At 34.8% G+C, this 16630-nt stretch overlaps 2 protein-coding genes across 3 annotated transcripts; both read right to left on the reverse strand.

The window, feature by feature from the left end:
• Positions 1-10243: 10243 nt before the first annotated feature.
• On the reverse strand, positions 10244-11423 carry LOC131020467 (uncharacterized). Its single transcript, XM_057949281.1, has 2 exons — positions 11222-11423; positions 10244-11101 (listed from the first exon to the last, which is right to left on the reverse strand). The coding sequence occupies exon 2, from the start codon at positions 11021-11023 to the stop codon at positions 10571-10573; it is 453 nt and encodes a 150-aa protein (XP_057805264.1). The 5' UTR covers positions 11024-11101; positions 11222-11423; the 3' UTR covers positions 10244-10570.
• Positions 11424-14425: 3002 nt separating this feature from the next.
• On the reverse strand, positions 14426-15254 carry LOC131020468 (uncharacterized). 2 transcript variants are annotated; one of them, XM_057949284.1, is made up of 2 exons: positions 14890-15254; positions 14426-14798 (listed from the first exon to the last, which is right to left on the reverse strand). In XM_057949284.1, exons 1-2 carry the CDS (start codon positions 15014-15016, stop codon positions 14599-14601), a joined length of 327 nt encoding a protein of 108 aa, XP_057805267.1. In that variant the 5' UTR covers positions 15017-15254; the 3' UTR covers positions 14426-14598. The 2 variants fall into 2 exon arrangements, with proteins under 2 accessions (XP_057805267.1, XP_057805265.1); XM_057949282.1 differs by having other exon boundaries at positions 14878-15222.
• Between the last annotated feature and the right edge of the window lie 1376 nt (positions 15255-16630).

Genomic DNA, 16630 nt, shown 5'->3' on the forward strand with positions numbered 1-16630 from the left:
GACTTCTTCGTCTTCGAGAGAACTTTCCGTGGCCGCCTGATTCGTCTGAATCGGAGTTTTGTAGAGGAAGTTATGGCCGTTTTACGGAGACTGCCAGAACTTGGTTTCCTGCGAAAATCTGACTCCAGCTCTGATCTTCTCGACTGTATCCCGCTCAATTCCCAACGTTGGATGGACAACGAGCTATGGAAATTCCCAAGACAGAAATCACCTCACGTTTTCCTGCGCCTCTCTCTGCTCTCAAAACCCTAATTTTATCAGTCTATTTTTCTGAGAGCTGACAGCTGTATTTAAAAATACAGAAAACTGAGAGGGGGCGCCAGTTTCTATATGAGGGCCGAAAATCTGCTCTACTTGGGCTAGGAGACATTGGGCCAGCCCAGTGACCAGATACAAGGAATAAAGATGGGCCTCAAATAAATTAATTTATCTATGGTCAGCCCAGACTATAATTAATTTATAAATATCAGTTCATTCCACTAGAGAACCGATACTGACTTACCCCTTTATTGCCGGTGATGAGTCGGGGCTTGTATTTAGACTTATTAAATCTCCGTATTTAAAATATCCGACATCCATTAATTAATTAGAGCTCTGACAGCTTAAATTAATTAATCTCTTAATAATTCCTTAAGCAATACCACTAAAACTTTATTATTACGCCTGAACTTAATCAACCTGCAGGGTTTAGCGTAATAAACCTTATTGAGCTCCTTAAGGGGATGTCATTATCCTATACCGGATACGGGTACTAATACAGATAATCAAATATCATATATTAACCGCTATCACCCAAGATACAGAGTACTCGAGTTAGTATATAACTTTCACCCATAGTAAGTCAAAGTGATATACGAATTAATATATATATCTGAATACTTATTAGTATTAAGATTTATAAGTCACCGAGATCTTGATTTTTCACTTAAGTCAGATAGAAGAATACATCTCAAACTGTGGTCCTATCAATACGTAATGACGTACCAGTATAGACAAGTAGCCAAGACAAACTACTTCCATCTATACTGCAGCCTAAACCAATAACTTGTCCTAGAGTTATTTCGGCTGTGATCATATTATATCTCTTAAGGTTATTCCAATTATATGGTCTTCTGTGATCTACAACACACCATATAATCTACTTATATAGAGATAAAAAAATATACATATGCAATCATGAACACAATCAGATAGGAGATTAGATAGTGAACTTAGGAAACATTGTATACAAGCATAAAACGTTCTTGCTTTCAGTATACAAATCCAACAATCTCCCACTTATACTAAAGCAAACTTTTAGTATACAATGCGTCTATTTACCAATCACCTAACACTTCTCCCACTTATACTTAAAGTTTTCTAAGTGGGTGGCATCAATCTGGCATCAATCGCATTCCCATCTTTCAATGACCATTTGCGATAAGCCTTTTGTGAAAAGATCAGTAGGTTTCTCCAATATGTGAGAATTTATTCTTTGAGCACATAACCTCGATTTACGAATAATCGTATAACTTGGTACTTACTCTCCATGTGTTTGACCCCTTGTGGTTCTAGGATTCCTTAGAGTTTGCAACTGCACTTGAGGTACCACGAAGGTGATGCTCTCACGCAAACTAGGAATCACTCTTAGACCCTGGAGGTAGTGGTCAAACCAAAAGGTTTTACCTCCCAAGGAAAACACATAGCTCGAGGTAATTATTCTTTGTTCCGGTCAGCCTGGAAATCCGAAACCGTATAATCCAAAAGGGAAACTAAACTGTCTAACTGGTAAACTACCCTTATTCTCTAGTCAAGGACTTGAGAATATAATTTTACCACAGTTCAGTCTTAACTAGAACTATACTGATATCTTACAATCATGCTAACTGCATAGCAAAAATAAGATCACGTATATAGCAATCCATACATGAAGCTATCTACTGCGGAAATGTAGAAAACTGCCTTCATTTCCTCAACCTCAATAGGCATCTTAAGACATAGTCTTTAGATCAAGGAACGCCATATCTAAAAGGTAGCAATCCTTTCTTGGCGGTATTCATACTAAAACGAGTATTCTCAGTATCAGTGTAAGACACTCGAGATAAGCCCAACATCTTTTTCTAGTGATCCTTTATAACCTTGATCACAAAGATGTATACTATACCTCCTTAGTCTTTCATCTGAAACTGTTCGGATAACCATTACTTTATGTCTTGACAATAGCTCCATATTGTCGCCAATTAGGAGGATATTATCTACATAAAATGCAAGATAAACCACATCACTGATGACACGAGAGCGATTGACACGAGATGCTTCTCTCCCTCCCTCACGTAACCTTCAGGTTGTTGCACATGGATGTCCTTACCGTTTCCAAGGTAATGTATATGACATCCATTTGCCAGGCCTCGATGGTTTAAGTGAGCTGCTATGGGTAAAATGCTCCGAATGTTCTGAGCATGGCACTAGCGAAAATATCATCATAACCTATACCTTACACTGGGCATAACCTTTCGCCACCAGTCTAGCTTCGGAAGCTACGACCTTGCTCATTCGGGCCTGTCATTATCTTGTATACTCACTTTCAACCTAAGGCTTTACTGCCTCCTGGTAGCAAGATTTTTCTAGTATACACCCATATTCTTAATGGATTGCTCCATTGAGGCGTGCCAGGAATCTACATTCTCGTCTTCCACTAATTCCAATATCTGGGTCGATTCTCTTATATTCACTACCAGGGACTGAATCCAAAGATCTTCCCAAGAACATAAATCGATCGGGTTGTCCCACAACCCTCCCACTACAATGGATCTGTGGTGGCACATGCGTGTCAACAGTGCGTGCAGTGTCTTGTGGTACAAAACTCTTGCACACTTGGCTTGGGTGATGGAATCGCCTGTCTAATGTCTTCAATTTCTTGAAGCACACTATCTGACTTGGATTAGTGATTACTCCCATAGTCCATTTCTAAGAATCGTGTGTCATTGCTAATAACCACCTTCTGATTCTTTAGGACTAATTGCAAAGATACATAACTCATCATCGAACATATTTTTCCAAGAGTGACCTATTTATTCTCTCCACCACACCATTTTATATAGGGATTACACGGTGTAGTAAATTGGGTTGGAATCCCAAACACTGACAATGAATCAGAAAAGATCATTCCTAACACATTATTGGCCCTTTATCCCCCTTATCATGAATGACCTGGTCTCCATCTTTTCCTCTATACAGGATTCGCAGGTTCGAAATAGTACAACCTGGATTGAATCCAATGCACTTATTTAGACACGAGCCTTTGGATCCTGTTAAGATAGATGTGACCTAATCTAGGGTATCAATATATGTGTAAGATCCTCATGAGAGATTAGCCTTAACTTTTCTCTTTCTTTTTCTTTTGTTCGATGATGTAAATGCAATATAAAGGTATTTTGGAGACAAGTTATAGTATGAAGAGAGATGTTCAAAAATACCAGAATAGACAACTTTGTCATTTCTTATGATAGAAATACTACTATCAAAAATGACATGTGATCCATCTATTCAAAATTTTGAAACATGATAAGGAACTCTCAAAAACTAAACTATGTCTTTAGAACTTAAAGACAAGTCTTCAATTGCAACATCTGCGACTCCAGTCACGTTGCCTACGAAGACAATCATCTCATCACTTCTCAGCTTCCTTGTCAGCCTAAAAGCCATGCAAGGTGCAACAATCATTATCAGTTTCTCTCGTTATCCACTACTCACAATTGAGTAGAAAATGAGCTGATATGTCTCAGTTACTATAGCAAGTGAAGTACCTTAACCCTTTGCCTTGAGTGTTGAAAGAAGAAATTTCCAATACTCAATCTTATCACACCACTACTCCCACTATTTCCCTTGTCTTTCTTGCCCCTTGGACCCTTCTTCTTCCCGTCATTCGACGAAGAAGATGGCTCTCCTTTGGCAATAACAAGTGCTTGCACATCTCTTTCCCATAACTTCCTTAGCCGTAACTAGAGCATTCAACAACTCAAAAAGAGTATTATTTTTCTTGCTCATAACAGCGTTGAGGCGGAAGTTCTTAATTAAAGACTTGGGAAGAGAGTTCACGATATATCGACTTTTACCTCACCGTCGATACTCCCACTGAGCAGGTCAAGTCCGACTCTCCGAACACTTTCTTGAGATTCAGCATGATGCTAATAGCATCATCCATGCCCTGATGTTGGAGCTACAAGGTTTGTGACATTATACATAATATAGCATATAGCCACATTATTCATCACGTGCCACCTTTTATGCAGTTCCTCTTTCCCATCAGTTGTCTCATTGTTCGGACCATAAGGACGTGGAGTAGTAAGCAACACAAAAATTGTGTTAGTTTGTGATAAAGATAAAAATCCAAAACTGCGTTTCCATTTTATATATGTGGACCGGTTAAAAGACTTTGTGCAAGAATAAATAAACAGTAAGAGACATAGACATATCTGAAAGTAACGAACATAAAGCACATAATTCGTAACAATAATATTGTAACCTTTTGATAAAACAATATTAGTGAAACCTCCAACGGCTCAAAGAATTTCATATGTAAGCCACGTGGGGTGGACGTTTACATACGAACTCCTCAACCAGACTATTCACCTAGTCATTTAATTTCCATGTCAACTTAACCTTTTGACAAATGAAATTAATAGTTGGCACCTTGACTAGACCATATCATTATCAAGAAGGGACTCCGTGGGGGAGTTGTACATTGTACTTGATATGATATCTAAGCAATGACCACATTTTAACCTTGAAAATTAAATTCTCGAAATTAACATACTCACTAGGACCATGCCGCTTTCAATTTAATTTTCTTGGTTATCTTATTTAATTCCATTCTCCAAAGTACTTGTGAAAATTACACAAGTAAGCCACGTGGGGTGGACGTTTACTGCATAACTCCCACTACTTTAATGGTTTAAATATTTTTATAGAAACCTCTTCTGACAAACTTATGAGAAACAAATATGAAGTAAGCCACGTGGGGTGGACGTTTACTCACATTGTCAAACATTTTGTCTAGAGACCGCATGTGGAGGTCTATATAATTTTAAGAATAAAATTAATTAGAAATAACCACAATTTAACTTCGAATTTAAATTCTTGAATTTTGACATACTCACTCGGACCATGCCGCATTCAGTTTAATTTCTTAGTTATCTTATTTAATTCCATCCTCTAAAGTACTCGTGAAAATTATACAAGTAAGCCACGTGGGGTGGACCGTTACTGCATAACTCCCACTACTTTAATGGTTTAAATATTTTTTATAGAAACCTCTTCTGACAAACTTATGAGAAACAAATACGAAGTAAGCCACGTGGGGTGGACCGTTACTCATATTGCTAAACACTTTGTCTAGAGACCGCATGTGGAGGTCTACATAATTTTAAGAATAAAATTAATTAGAAATAACCACAATTTAACTTTGAAATTAAATTCTCGAATTTTGACATACTCACTCGGACCATGCCGCATTCAATTTAATTTCTTAGTTATCTTATTTAAATCCATCAGGAGGGGTCACGCCTCTACCCGAGCAGAGAGATCATGCCGCTGTCAGAGCAGAGGGGTCGCTCCTCTGCCAGAGCAGAGGAATCGTTGATTCCTCTGACGAGGACTTCGCTGATTCCTCTGGCGAGGCGCCAGAGGAATCGCGGCGAGCAGGGAAGTCGCCCCGAGCAGAGAATTCGCTGATCCCTCTGGCGAGGGTTTCGCTGACTCCTCTGGCGAAGACTTCGTTGATTCCTCTGACGAGGCGCCAGAGGAATCGCGGCGAGCAGGGAGGTCGCCCCGAGCAGAGGAATCGCGGCGAGCAGGAAAGTCGCCCCGAGCAGAGAATTCGCTAGTCCCTCTAACGAGGGTTCCGCTGACTTCTGGTCAGTCGGATTTTATCCACTACATCTCTCTCGCTCAAAATTTGATCGTCGTTGTCGCTGATTCAAGCTCCGGCGAGGCCGGCGGAGGGCGCCGCCCCTTTCTTTCTCTCTTGGGCCCTAAACCTCGGAGCTCGCTCGACTGCACACGCTTAGCGTCAAGGACGAGCCCTAATTCTCCCATTCCGTCGGAAATCGCCGCCGTAATATCCGGTGAACCCGCCGCCTGGCTTTTCTCGATGAGGAGTCGCCTAGCTTTCCTCGATAAGGAGTCGCCTCTTTCTCTCAAATCCGGCAAAATCCGGTGATAAAGGCCGACGATGCCCGTCGCCATCTACACTATCGGCGTGCTGTTGAAGAAGGACGCCTTCAAATCAGAGACCATGGCCAACATGATCTCGATCTCGATTGGGGTCACGATCACCGCCTACGGCGAGGCGAAGTTCGATTCGTTGGGGGTGATTCTGCAATTGGGGGCGGTGACGTTCGAGGGAGAATTCGAGTTTCCATTTCGATTATGTGATTTTCGGGAGCAATGACGCCGATTTGGAATTCCCGATTTGGGGCTTGGGAACTTGATTTCGTGATTTTCCTCATTTGACGGCGATTGACGCCGTTGGTCGGAGAAGATGAGATGTGATTTTTTTTAATAAACGGTGTGCAGATTAGCCCCCGAACTCCGAAAAGGGAAAATGTGCAGATTAGCCCCTGAACTCCAAAAAAACGGTGCAGATCGCCCCCTCTGACTAACGGCCCCATAACGGTGTTAAGTCAGAGGGCGCGATCTGCACCATTTTTTTGAGTTCGAGGGCCAATTTGCACACACAGTTAGTAAGGGGGCTGAAACGCTCTAAGGGCCTCCACTTGAGGGGTCTATCTGCACCTTAACCCTTTAAAATTTATCAAATACGATTAATCTACGTTTGTAAGTTGTAACATATAAATTATAAGTGGACTTTTTTAATAATTCGGAAAATTTTCGGCCTAAAGTCCGATGAGCTCCAGGGACTTACTGGGCTACTACTAAAGGACTAAATTAATTACAATTTGTTTTAGATTGTCCTTAACCAAAAAGGACGTGGTGAATCCTTCTATAATTAAGGACCCCTTGAATAACAAATTTTGTTTAATATATTTCATAATAAAAATTAACAGTGTAGAAACCTAAAAATTCTTTCTACCCACGATTTAAGGGAAAAAAATTGTAGCATAATCACAATAGCTAGAATGCAGTGAAAGTTTTATGTATGAGAAAAGTCATTCCCTCAAAAAAAATGTATGAGAAAATTCATTAGAAATGTCTGACTTTATATGACTGACTACAATATTTTTTAATTACAAAAACTCTTAAGAGGCATTTGAGTGATAAAACATAATTGATAAAATAATTCATTTTAATTAAGTTTTTAATTTGCATGATTTGATATGTGATTGATATTTTGGCCGTATCTAATCATCTAATTGGCTGAGTGATTATTTATCACCCCAAATTCAAGTGGATTATTTAACCACTAGTCCAATTCATACTATATCAATATATTCACTTTACTTAAATTTCATGTAACCAAAATGGATACTTCGAAAAAGTAAATAGGAACTTAGGAAGGGTCTTGACTTTTCTCCCTCAAATCCAATTCATATAACTGTTTTTTTTCCTTGAATTCAATTGCAAGTAATTTGAAATATTTAGTAAGAACTGAGTTCCGTACAATTACTTTAGATTGAGTGCGAGAGATTCGTAGTTTTTACAATAAATCATTTTTTATCTGTTCATGTTTTATTTATTCATATTAAAATTGTTGAGTGTATTTAAAATAGTAAAAAATATTATACTAATATTAAAAATAGCGAAAATGTGTTATACTTAATTAGTACTACGAATAGTGAAAATGTGAAAAGTAAAAAGTTATTTAAAGGACGCGCCAAAAAGGAAAGATATGAAATTATTTGGGGAGCGAAGAGAGTATAAAACAACAAATAACATCATATAACAATAAAAAATATATAAATGACAAGTTTGTAAATCTTAAAATAATCAAAATATATAAAATTAAAAATATCTAAAAAAAATAATAAATTTGCTTTAAAATTAGGTACCCATGGCTGGATAATGACAACCTATGTTGCATAGGTACGGGGGTGCGGATGCGGGGGCGATACGATACGAGTACGGGGATACGGATTTTTAAAAATTATAGGGTGCGATTCGGCAAGGATACATCTAATTATTAAAATTTTATGATAATGCTTATAAAATATATACAGTTTAAATTTTCTTAAATTAATTATATGTAATTTACATTTTATTTTACCCAAAAGTTAAGCATTTTCAATTATATAAGTTAATTGAGCAACAATATAACGATTCAAATATTATTAGTCCAATATATAAGTCATAACTGAAAATAAAATTATCAAAATAACCTTGTGTAGGCCTTTCGTGCACGAGATACGTGAATTTCGCCTATGGAATTTGCGAATCCGGTTTATTTTTATAAATTATTTTAAAAGATACGCCACGTGGCGAATCGGGTGCGAATCCGACGAGAATCCGAGAGAATCGCACCCTAAAAGAATCCGATTCGCCGTACATGCTAATTTTTGAAGAATCCGTGCATCATAGATGACAACCAATGGCAAGAAAAGCTCATATTTACCCATACGAAATTATTTTATGCTTCTATTTGAATCTGGAGTTGGAACGATTTACCATTCATGGTCTTTGGCCACAAAAACGGCCAAAGAAAGCTAAGCCACAAAACACTACTCTGTTTCCTTAATTAAAATAAAGAAAAATAAAGAAATAAAATTAAAAATGAGACGCAAGTTAGAACATCGAATATGATATTGAATCTCAATCCATATAGGAGTGAAGTGTTATTGCACCAAACCAATAATCAATATCTCTGTCTCAATTCAAGACAAGGATATGCCCAAATTTATTGCTGTGATGTCCGTCGTATTTTTTATTTCATACTATAGTTTATTTTACTGACCTACATCTTAAATGCATGTGTGCACGATCATTGTTAAGAGCATCTATATTGGGGTTACATGATAGTTTACATGATAGCTTATTTGATGAGAGAGGGATCACATTGTGTAAGGAGGCTGCATTGGGATTACATGATAGACTACATGATTTTTTTAGTTTTGATTTTTATGCTTTTCACTTAAAAAATAAATAAAATCGAACGGTCAAAAAATGACACGCAAACCAAGACAGTCAAAGCTGTCAATTAATTCAAATTCGATTTTAAGGGGCTATCGGGCTACACGTTAGAACGTGTAGCCCTCGTGTAAGGGGGGGCTGCATCGCCATACATGATGCCGGCCGCATCGTGTAGAGCGATGCGGATGCTCTAATGTCTTATGAATATATATAAGATCAAAATAAAATATGAGAAGAAATTAATAACTTACCAATGTCGGAAATTTGGAGGTTGTTTATATGTTCTTGCTTCTTTAATTAAACATGCACAACTTCTACATTTATATTATAACTGGCATTTGCACTCCGTGCAATGCGCGCGAAATATCTTTATATTTTTATGAAATTAATATCAATTTAATTATCATATTTATAAATATAATAAAAAGTTAATTTTAATCAAATATATTTGAGACAATAATAAAAATTAAAATTATAAAAGACAAGAAAAAAAGTTAAAAATATATCAAATTGAAGCTCTTATCGTGATCTTTAATTTGATATGCATATTAAATATTTTATAATTAGTTGAATTTCTCAATTTTAGAAAGAAACAAAATAGAAAAATGATAAGATAAAATATATATATATATATATAATTTATAAATAAACTTTTAATTTATTATAATTATAAAATTGCCACTCAATTTTAAAATTAATTTCAAATTGAAATCTGGACTCCCTGCATTTGGCAAAGAAACTCCACTGGATCTCTTCTGTTTATAATAGACGCGAATTTAATCAGATTGCATATTTTATGGCCAGAGAACTTAATGGGATCTTTTTTAATGATATACCGAACCATATTAGATGCTATGTGTAATTGTTGTCTTGTTTCCTATTTATGAAATGAAAGTCTCATTTCCCCTAAAAAAAATACATTACTTATTTGAAACTTTATTCATAAAAATAAACTTAACGCAAAAATACTCCCTCCGTCCCATGAAACATGACACAGTTTCCTTTTTGGTCTGTCCCACGAAGCATGACATGTTTCTAAAAATGGCAAAAAATTTACCCTTTATTCATATTTTCACTTTTTCACCTACCACACTTAACACACAAAATACCAATTTCTTAATTCTCGTGTCGAAAAGAAGTGTGTCATGCTTCATGGAACGGATGGAGTATAATAAAAGAATGAAAGAAAGCATTGGATCTTTTACATTAATTCACCCAACAAAAAAAATGTTGGAGAATGGGGTACACACTAACCAAAAGAGACATGGCGAACAACCACTTACCATACCACACATACGCAATAAAATCGATCCACTAACAAAATGAGATATAAGGAGAAAAAAAACCGCATCAAAGGCAAATGATGCAGTACATATCTCATTTAAGTCGGGATCACTTATTTCCAAATAATGTAATGTACCTATCCTATATTACGATTACGACAAAACGACACGACCCATTACACAAAACGCAGAAAGTAAATAAATAGACGACCACCATTCCGCAATCACATCTTCGCGGAGGAGCTCCGCCAGAAGCCGCCGCTGTAGAAGTGATCGAACATCTCCTTATCGAACTCGATCACCTCCATGCTCTCCGGCATAGACTCGACGCTCTCGGGGGCGGCGACGGGGTGAATCTGGAAGTCCTTCTCGTCGCAGGTGCACTTGGACGACGGCAGCAGCCCCATCTTCATGAGCCTGCGGCGGCGCTTCCGCCTCAGAGCCTTCCGGCAGAGCCCCGCCGGCACCTTGCACATGGCCAGCACCATGAGGTCCACGAGGCCGCAGGGGCACAAGCAGCACACCGCCGCAACCTCCGCCGTGGTGCCTCCGACGACCTCCGCCAGCCTCATCGCCAGCCCTCCCTGCGGCGCGTAGTCGTTCACCTCCAGCAGCGGCTGCCGCCGCGTCACCGACGACGACGAGTGCCGCAGCACGATCTGATTCTGCCTCGCCATCCTTCACCACTTTGTTAGATCAATCTCCTCACCTATTCCCCTCTTTGGCTTCCTTCGCGAGAAGGAAAGCGATCCGACCTGCACCCAAAAAAAATCATATATATTGTAATTAAATAAAGTTTCGAGAAAAGTCTAATGGTTGGCTCAACTGTGAATATGTGTGACACAAGTTTTTATTAGAAAAAAAAAAAAAAAAACCTGGGAATAGTGAGAGAGGGCAAGAGAAGAACGGAATGAGAGTGTTTTTGTTGTTAGTTGGAATAGAGATTCTTATAGAGAATTATTGAAGGTGTTTGTTTGGTGGTGTGAGGTTCTCCTGTTGTTTAGCTTCGATTTTCTTTCTAATTTTGGGATTATTATTGACCAGATTAATAATTTTTGTGATGGAGAGAGGGAGAAAAATATGAAGCCAGATTATATAAGGAGCGGATATTTAAGAATTGTCGACAATGACAAGGTATTATGAAACGTGAAAGTACTTGTACGTGAGTTCAGGGGCCGCCGGTGCTAGCCTGCATACATTGATAATATTTAGTACTATAATAATGTACAAATAATACTATTCATTTTTATCATTTTATTCTTTAATGTATAGGAGTGTATTAAATCAATTTTAACTCATGCACATGTAAGAGTGTATAGTATAATTTTAACTAATACACTCTTATATATATAATGTCTATTCATGTTCTCATTTTATGAAAAAAATAAACAGAAAATAGGTAGAAAAATTTTAGCTAAGAAAATGTTGTTGAATGTATTGAGAATAGTGAAAAAATGTTGTAATTAGTATTGAGAGTGGTGAAAACGTGAAAAGCAAGAGTAAATGAAGTATTATGGTCAGGGCCGTCCCTAACATTCCGGGGGCCCTACGCGAAAAAAAAAAATAGCCCCCCTAAAAAATGAAGCTTCATAATTTTATAGCAAATTTGAGATAGTTGCATTTGCTAACATGATTATAAAGTGCAATAAACCATAAAACAATGATCAAATAATTATAGAAATAAATTAGATCTTCTAATGCAAAGGTCTTGGGTTCGAGTCCCCTATGGCGTGGCATTTAAATTTTTTTATTTAATACTATTAATTTATCCAAAAAAAAATTATCAATAACCTCTTCAAGAATACCCCATGTTTAAAGGAGTACATAAAATTGCTAACTCATTTAATCTTTTTTGAGATACAGTAGAATGGAAATATAATTTTATTGATTTTAATTTTAAAAAACTTCTTTCTACTAAGGCTACAATAACCAGTATAGTCAACAATATTCCATATGCAATAAAAATATTAGAAAAGTAATCTAAAATTTTTAAGAGGATTAATATTAGTGGATTTGTATTTTTATTTTGGGACCCTAAGCCGCCCTATGCAAGGGCCGACCCTGATTATGGTGGGTTATAGTCCAAAAATAAGTAGAATTTTTTTTATGAAGTCCCAAAAAAGAAAAATGTGAAGTTCTTTCATGAACAAAGGAGTAGCAAATAGAACATCAAATTCACCACTAACTATGGAATTTGGTTTCATTTACTCCAGTAGCCGGTGGTGAGCATGCAACACCCCAACTAAGAGCATCCGCATTGGGATTACATGATAGCTTACTTGATGAGGGGGGGACCACATTGTGTAAAGAGGCTGCATTGAGGTTACATGATAGCCTACATGATTTTTTTAGTTTTGAATTTTATGCTTTTCACTTAAATTTAATTGCTCAAAAAATAACACATTTTACTAATAATTAAAATTCCATTAAAACAAAAAACTTAAAATTATATAAAAAAGAGAAGAAAAAGAAGAGAAAAAAAGAAAAAAAAAAGAAACGGTCAAAAATCGCGCAAATTGAGGCCATGATATTCAAAATTCGATTTTTTTAAGGCGCGTGTAAAACACGCGCCTTATTTTCAACGGTCGATCGGGCTACACGATAGAACGTGTAGCCCTCGTGTAAGTGAGGGCTGCATCGGCTTACACGATAGTAGCCTTACACGAGTAGGCCGCTATCGTGTAACCGATGTGGATGCTCTAATAGCTTAAACATAACATAATTTCACGGCTAGTTATATATTTTGGTTCCTCTTTATATATATATATATATATATATATATATATATATATATATATACACACCCTAGATTAATTTTTATATTACAATACAATATCCAACAATATTTATTAGAAAAAAACATGCTGGAATAATACAAATTAATATGCTCAAATATGAGGAACATTGAATTCATAATAAATAATGATAAATTGAAGATGTGGAACTAGTTTGAATTCTTACTTGATTTGAAAAAGAAGTTGTAGCCGCCGTCTAGTAATTGTTTGAAGATGTAATTAATTTTAACCAAAGTTTATTTTTAGCCATCGATCCCTCTCGCTATTTGAATAATTAATCGGCTACCCTTTGTCTCTAATTTGTATTATTTATATATATATATATATATATATATATATATACACATTTTTTTGTCATCTTATTTTATTATTTTATTTCTTTTTAAAATTGTGAAATTCGACTAGTTATAAAATTACTTCCTCCGTTCATGAAATGTCCTAATTTTTTATTTTAGTTCATCCACATAAAGATATTGTAATCTATTTTTAGATAAAGATTAATTTTGTATGACGAAGTACAACATATTTGTGTTTTTCTCCGAGTTTAATTGGAGGTGTGTATATATTTGTAAAAACAAAACAAAAGTCATAAATCAATATACAATTTTGGTTTATATATACAACTAGCATTTGCATCCCGTGCAATGCACGGGAAAATATTTTGTATTTTTTATATTTATATAAAAAATAATATTAATTTAATTATCATACTCATAAATATAATAAAATTTATTTTTAACTAAATATATTAGAATTGAATATTAGAAAATAAAAAAGAATTTACAATTATAAAATTTGATATTATGAAAAGCCAAAAAAAATAAGCTAATAATAAATAAATAAAAAATAATAGAAAAGAATTAAAAATACATTTTTTCAAAAAGATGAGAGAGGAGAGAGAAATTTATAAAATTTAAATATTTAAACAAATTTAATTTGAACATTTTAAATCAGGTATTTACATAAAATATATCAAATTAAAGCTCTTATCGTGATCTTTAATTTGATATGCATATTAAATATTTTACAATTAATCGAATTTTACAATTTAAAAAAAATAAAAAAATTAATGGAAATATGTAAATGGAATATTAAAAATTAATGGTTGTTTCTTAAAAAAAGAGTTAATGGCAGTTATCTACACATAATTAAATGTGCATGCGAAAATTTACAAATATTAATTTGAGTTTGAACTTTTGACTTTAATTTTTCTATTATTCACAAAATTGCCACCTAAATCAATTTGAAATCAATTTCAAATTGGAAACTACCTTTTTAATATAGTATAGATAATACAATTATACTTACATTAATTACATTCCAAAAATATCAAGAACCAGTAATAAAATATTTTTACAAACTACGTATATGTTGCATGAGAAAAGCAATATATACCCTAATAAACATATCTACACCCACACATGACATAAATGTTTGGGCGATTTTTGAAACAAAAATTAATTACAGGTCCTAAGATAGTTCCTCTGATGCAAAATCTCTCTATACATAGCCTGCCAATTTTCAGGCAAAGCCTCCAAATTCTCATCGTTAAATTTGCCAGATTCCGCCGCCTTCTCGCAAACCTTCCGATTTTCCGTTTCTGCCACGTCATCTGCGAATCTCACCTTCTTCTTTGGCTCTTCTTTCGACGCCGTCTCTACAAAAAATATCATGCAAATCAGATACGTAAAATAAAATAAAATCCACGTTAAAACAAAAGGGAGAAATTAATTAACCTGTCGAATTACCGATTTCATATTCGATTTTCTCCATGAATTTGGAAAGGAGGCGTTTGTGGACTTGCATGGCCACGAAAACCACGCTCCCAGAAACTGCAAAAACTGTCATTAAACCAGTTTTCATTGAAGAATCCATTGTTGAAATGGGGTTTTTATCTGTTTTTCATATAATATATGTATCTGTATAATCAAAAGATTATTGTTGTTGGCTAAGATAAAAACCATTTACTAGATTTGAAGAATCTAATCAGAACAAAGGGAGGAAGCATTGGGCGGAAGTTATGATATAAAATGGAAGAAGATTTTTGTTTGGAAAATATTGGATTCTTTGGTTAAAGGTGTCCACAGTTTTCTTATATTCTCTGTCCGTTTTTCTCTCGTTTTGTTCAAGGATTTGGTGGTTGACTCTTCGAGGACTCTCCCTCCCTCTCTATATAAGGATCCAATATTAATATTTTTTGTTATTTTTTAATTAATTAGAAAATCAATTTGGAATATATATTAATCTTTTCATGCATGATTGGTAATTTTCATAAAGAAATTAGTATTATAATTAAGTGTTAATTAATGGATAAAAGTAAAACTACCTAATACACCTATTAATAAGGCAAATGTAGAGATCATTGCTCATTCTTATAACAATATGTAGAAAATATTCATTTTCAAGCAAATTAATAAACAAAAAAGTGCTTTCATATGATAAATTTTGCATGAAAATCAGTAATACTTTGATATTATCCACTCGAAGTGAATTTGTCGGCCGAAAAATGGATTGACCGGTAACCGAGCAACTAATTAACTTGATAGTTGTTGACGACCGGGCAAGCACATATGTGATTCTTTGTCCCATAATTTAATGTGTCTCATCGTGTATCATACTTAATTTATTTATTTTATAGTAATTTTTTGTTGCAAAAATAAAAAAAATATTATATGAACTCTAATTTATATTTATCACTAAAAATTAAAATTTTAAGAAATAATACATCCTAACTTTGAATTAATTAACTCAAATAATTCATTATTAATTCAAATAAATATAAAAAAATAATTATAAACCCTAATTGGATGAGTGAACCCATGTTCATTATCTTTTTTATTACTATATTAAAGCGTAATAAATTAAATTTGAAGAAAACACAATTATAATAAATTAAGAGTGGTACATGGTGGAACACACTAAATTATGAGACAGATGATCCCATGTGGGGCAAGTAAAACTTATTTCTCATCCATCAAAAAAAAAAAAAAACTTATTTCTCATGAATGCCAGAACTGCTCTTTAATTTCTTCCTCGTTTTATTAAGTCCGCGCTTTTACTAATTAATTTCAATTCCAACATATTTCTCCAAAAAAAGATGTTATTAATTAGAAATTCATTTAAATACATCATGTAATATTAAATTTGACTTAATTAATTACAATTGCTCTCACGTGCGGTAAGTAAATTAACTATAAATACAAATCAAATGAAAAACAAAATAGAAATATTGGACTAAGCACAAAACAAAATGACACCTCCTATCTAATCAGTTTTATGAGCCCATCCTAAAACAAAATTGAAATATGATATCATAAAAGTCCCAAGAAAAAAGATAAACATGAGATGAACATTTATCCATACCACGTAAACTATTCATTCCTTCCCACCTAATTATACAGTCTTTTTTTTTTTTTTTTTTTTCAAATGTCCCAAATATAGGTTGTTTTTCATGAAATATGTTTTAACTCATTTACTAACACATCTTTA

The sequence above is a fragment of the Salvia miltiorrhiza genome, chromosome 4 (genome assembly GCF_028751815.1).
Source record: "Salvia miltiorrhiza cultivar Shanhuang (shh) chromosome 4, IMPLAD_Smil_shh, whole genome shotgun sequence".
Taxonomy (NCBI): domain Eukaryota; kingdom Viridiplantae; phylum Streptophyta; class Magnoliopsida; order Lamiales; family Lamiaceae; genus Salvia; species Salvia miltiorrhiza.

Bases quoted from the DNA above. Each gene is read 5' to 3' on its own strand.
- LOC131020467 (XM_057949281.1), bottom strand. From the start codon at position 11,023: ATGGCGAGGCAGAATCAGATCGTGCTGCGGCACTCGTCGTCGTCGGTG.
- LOC131020468 (XM_057949282.1), bottom strand. From the start codon at position 15,016: ATGGATTCTTCAATGAAAACTGGTTTAATGACAGTTTTTGCAGTTTCT. The intron at 14,799-14,877 runs GTTAATTAATTT...TATTTTTTGTAG, and splicing joins TGAAATCGGTAATTCGACAG to AGACGGCGTCGAAAGAAGAG.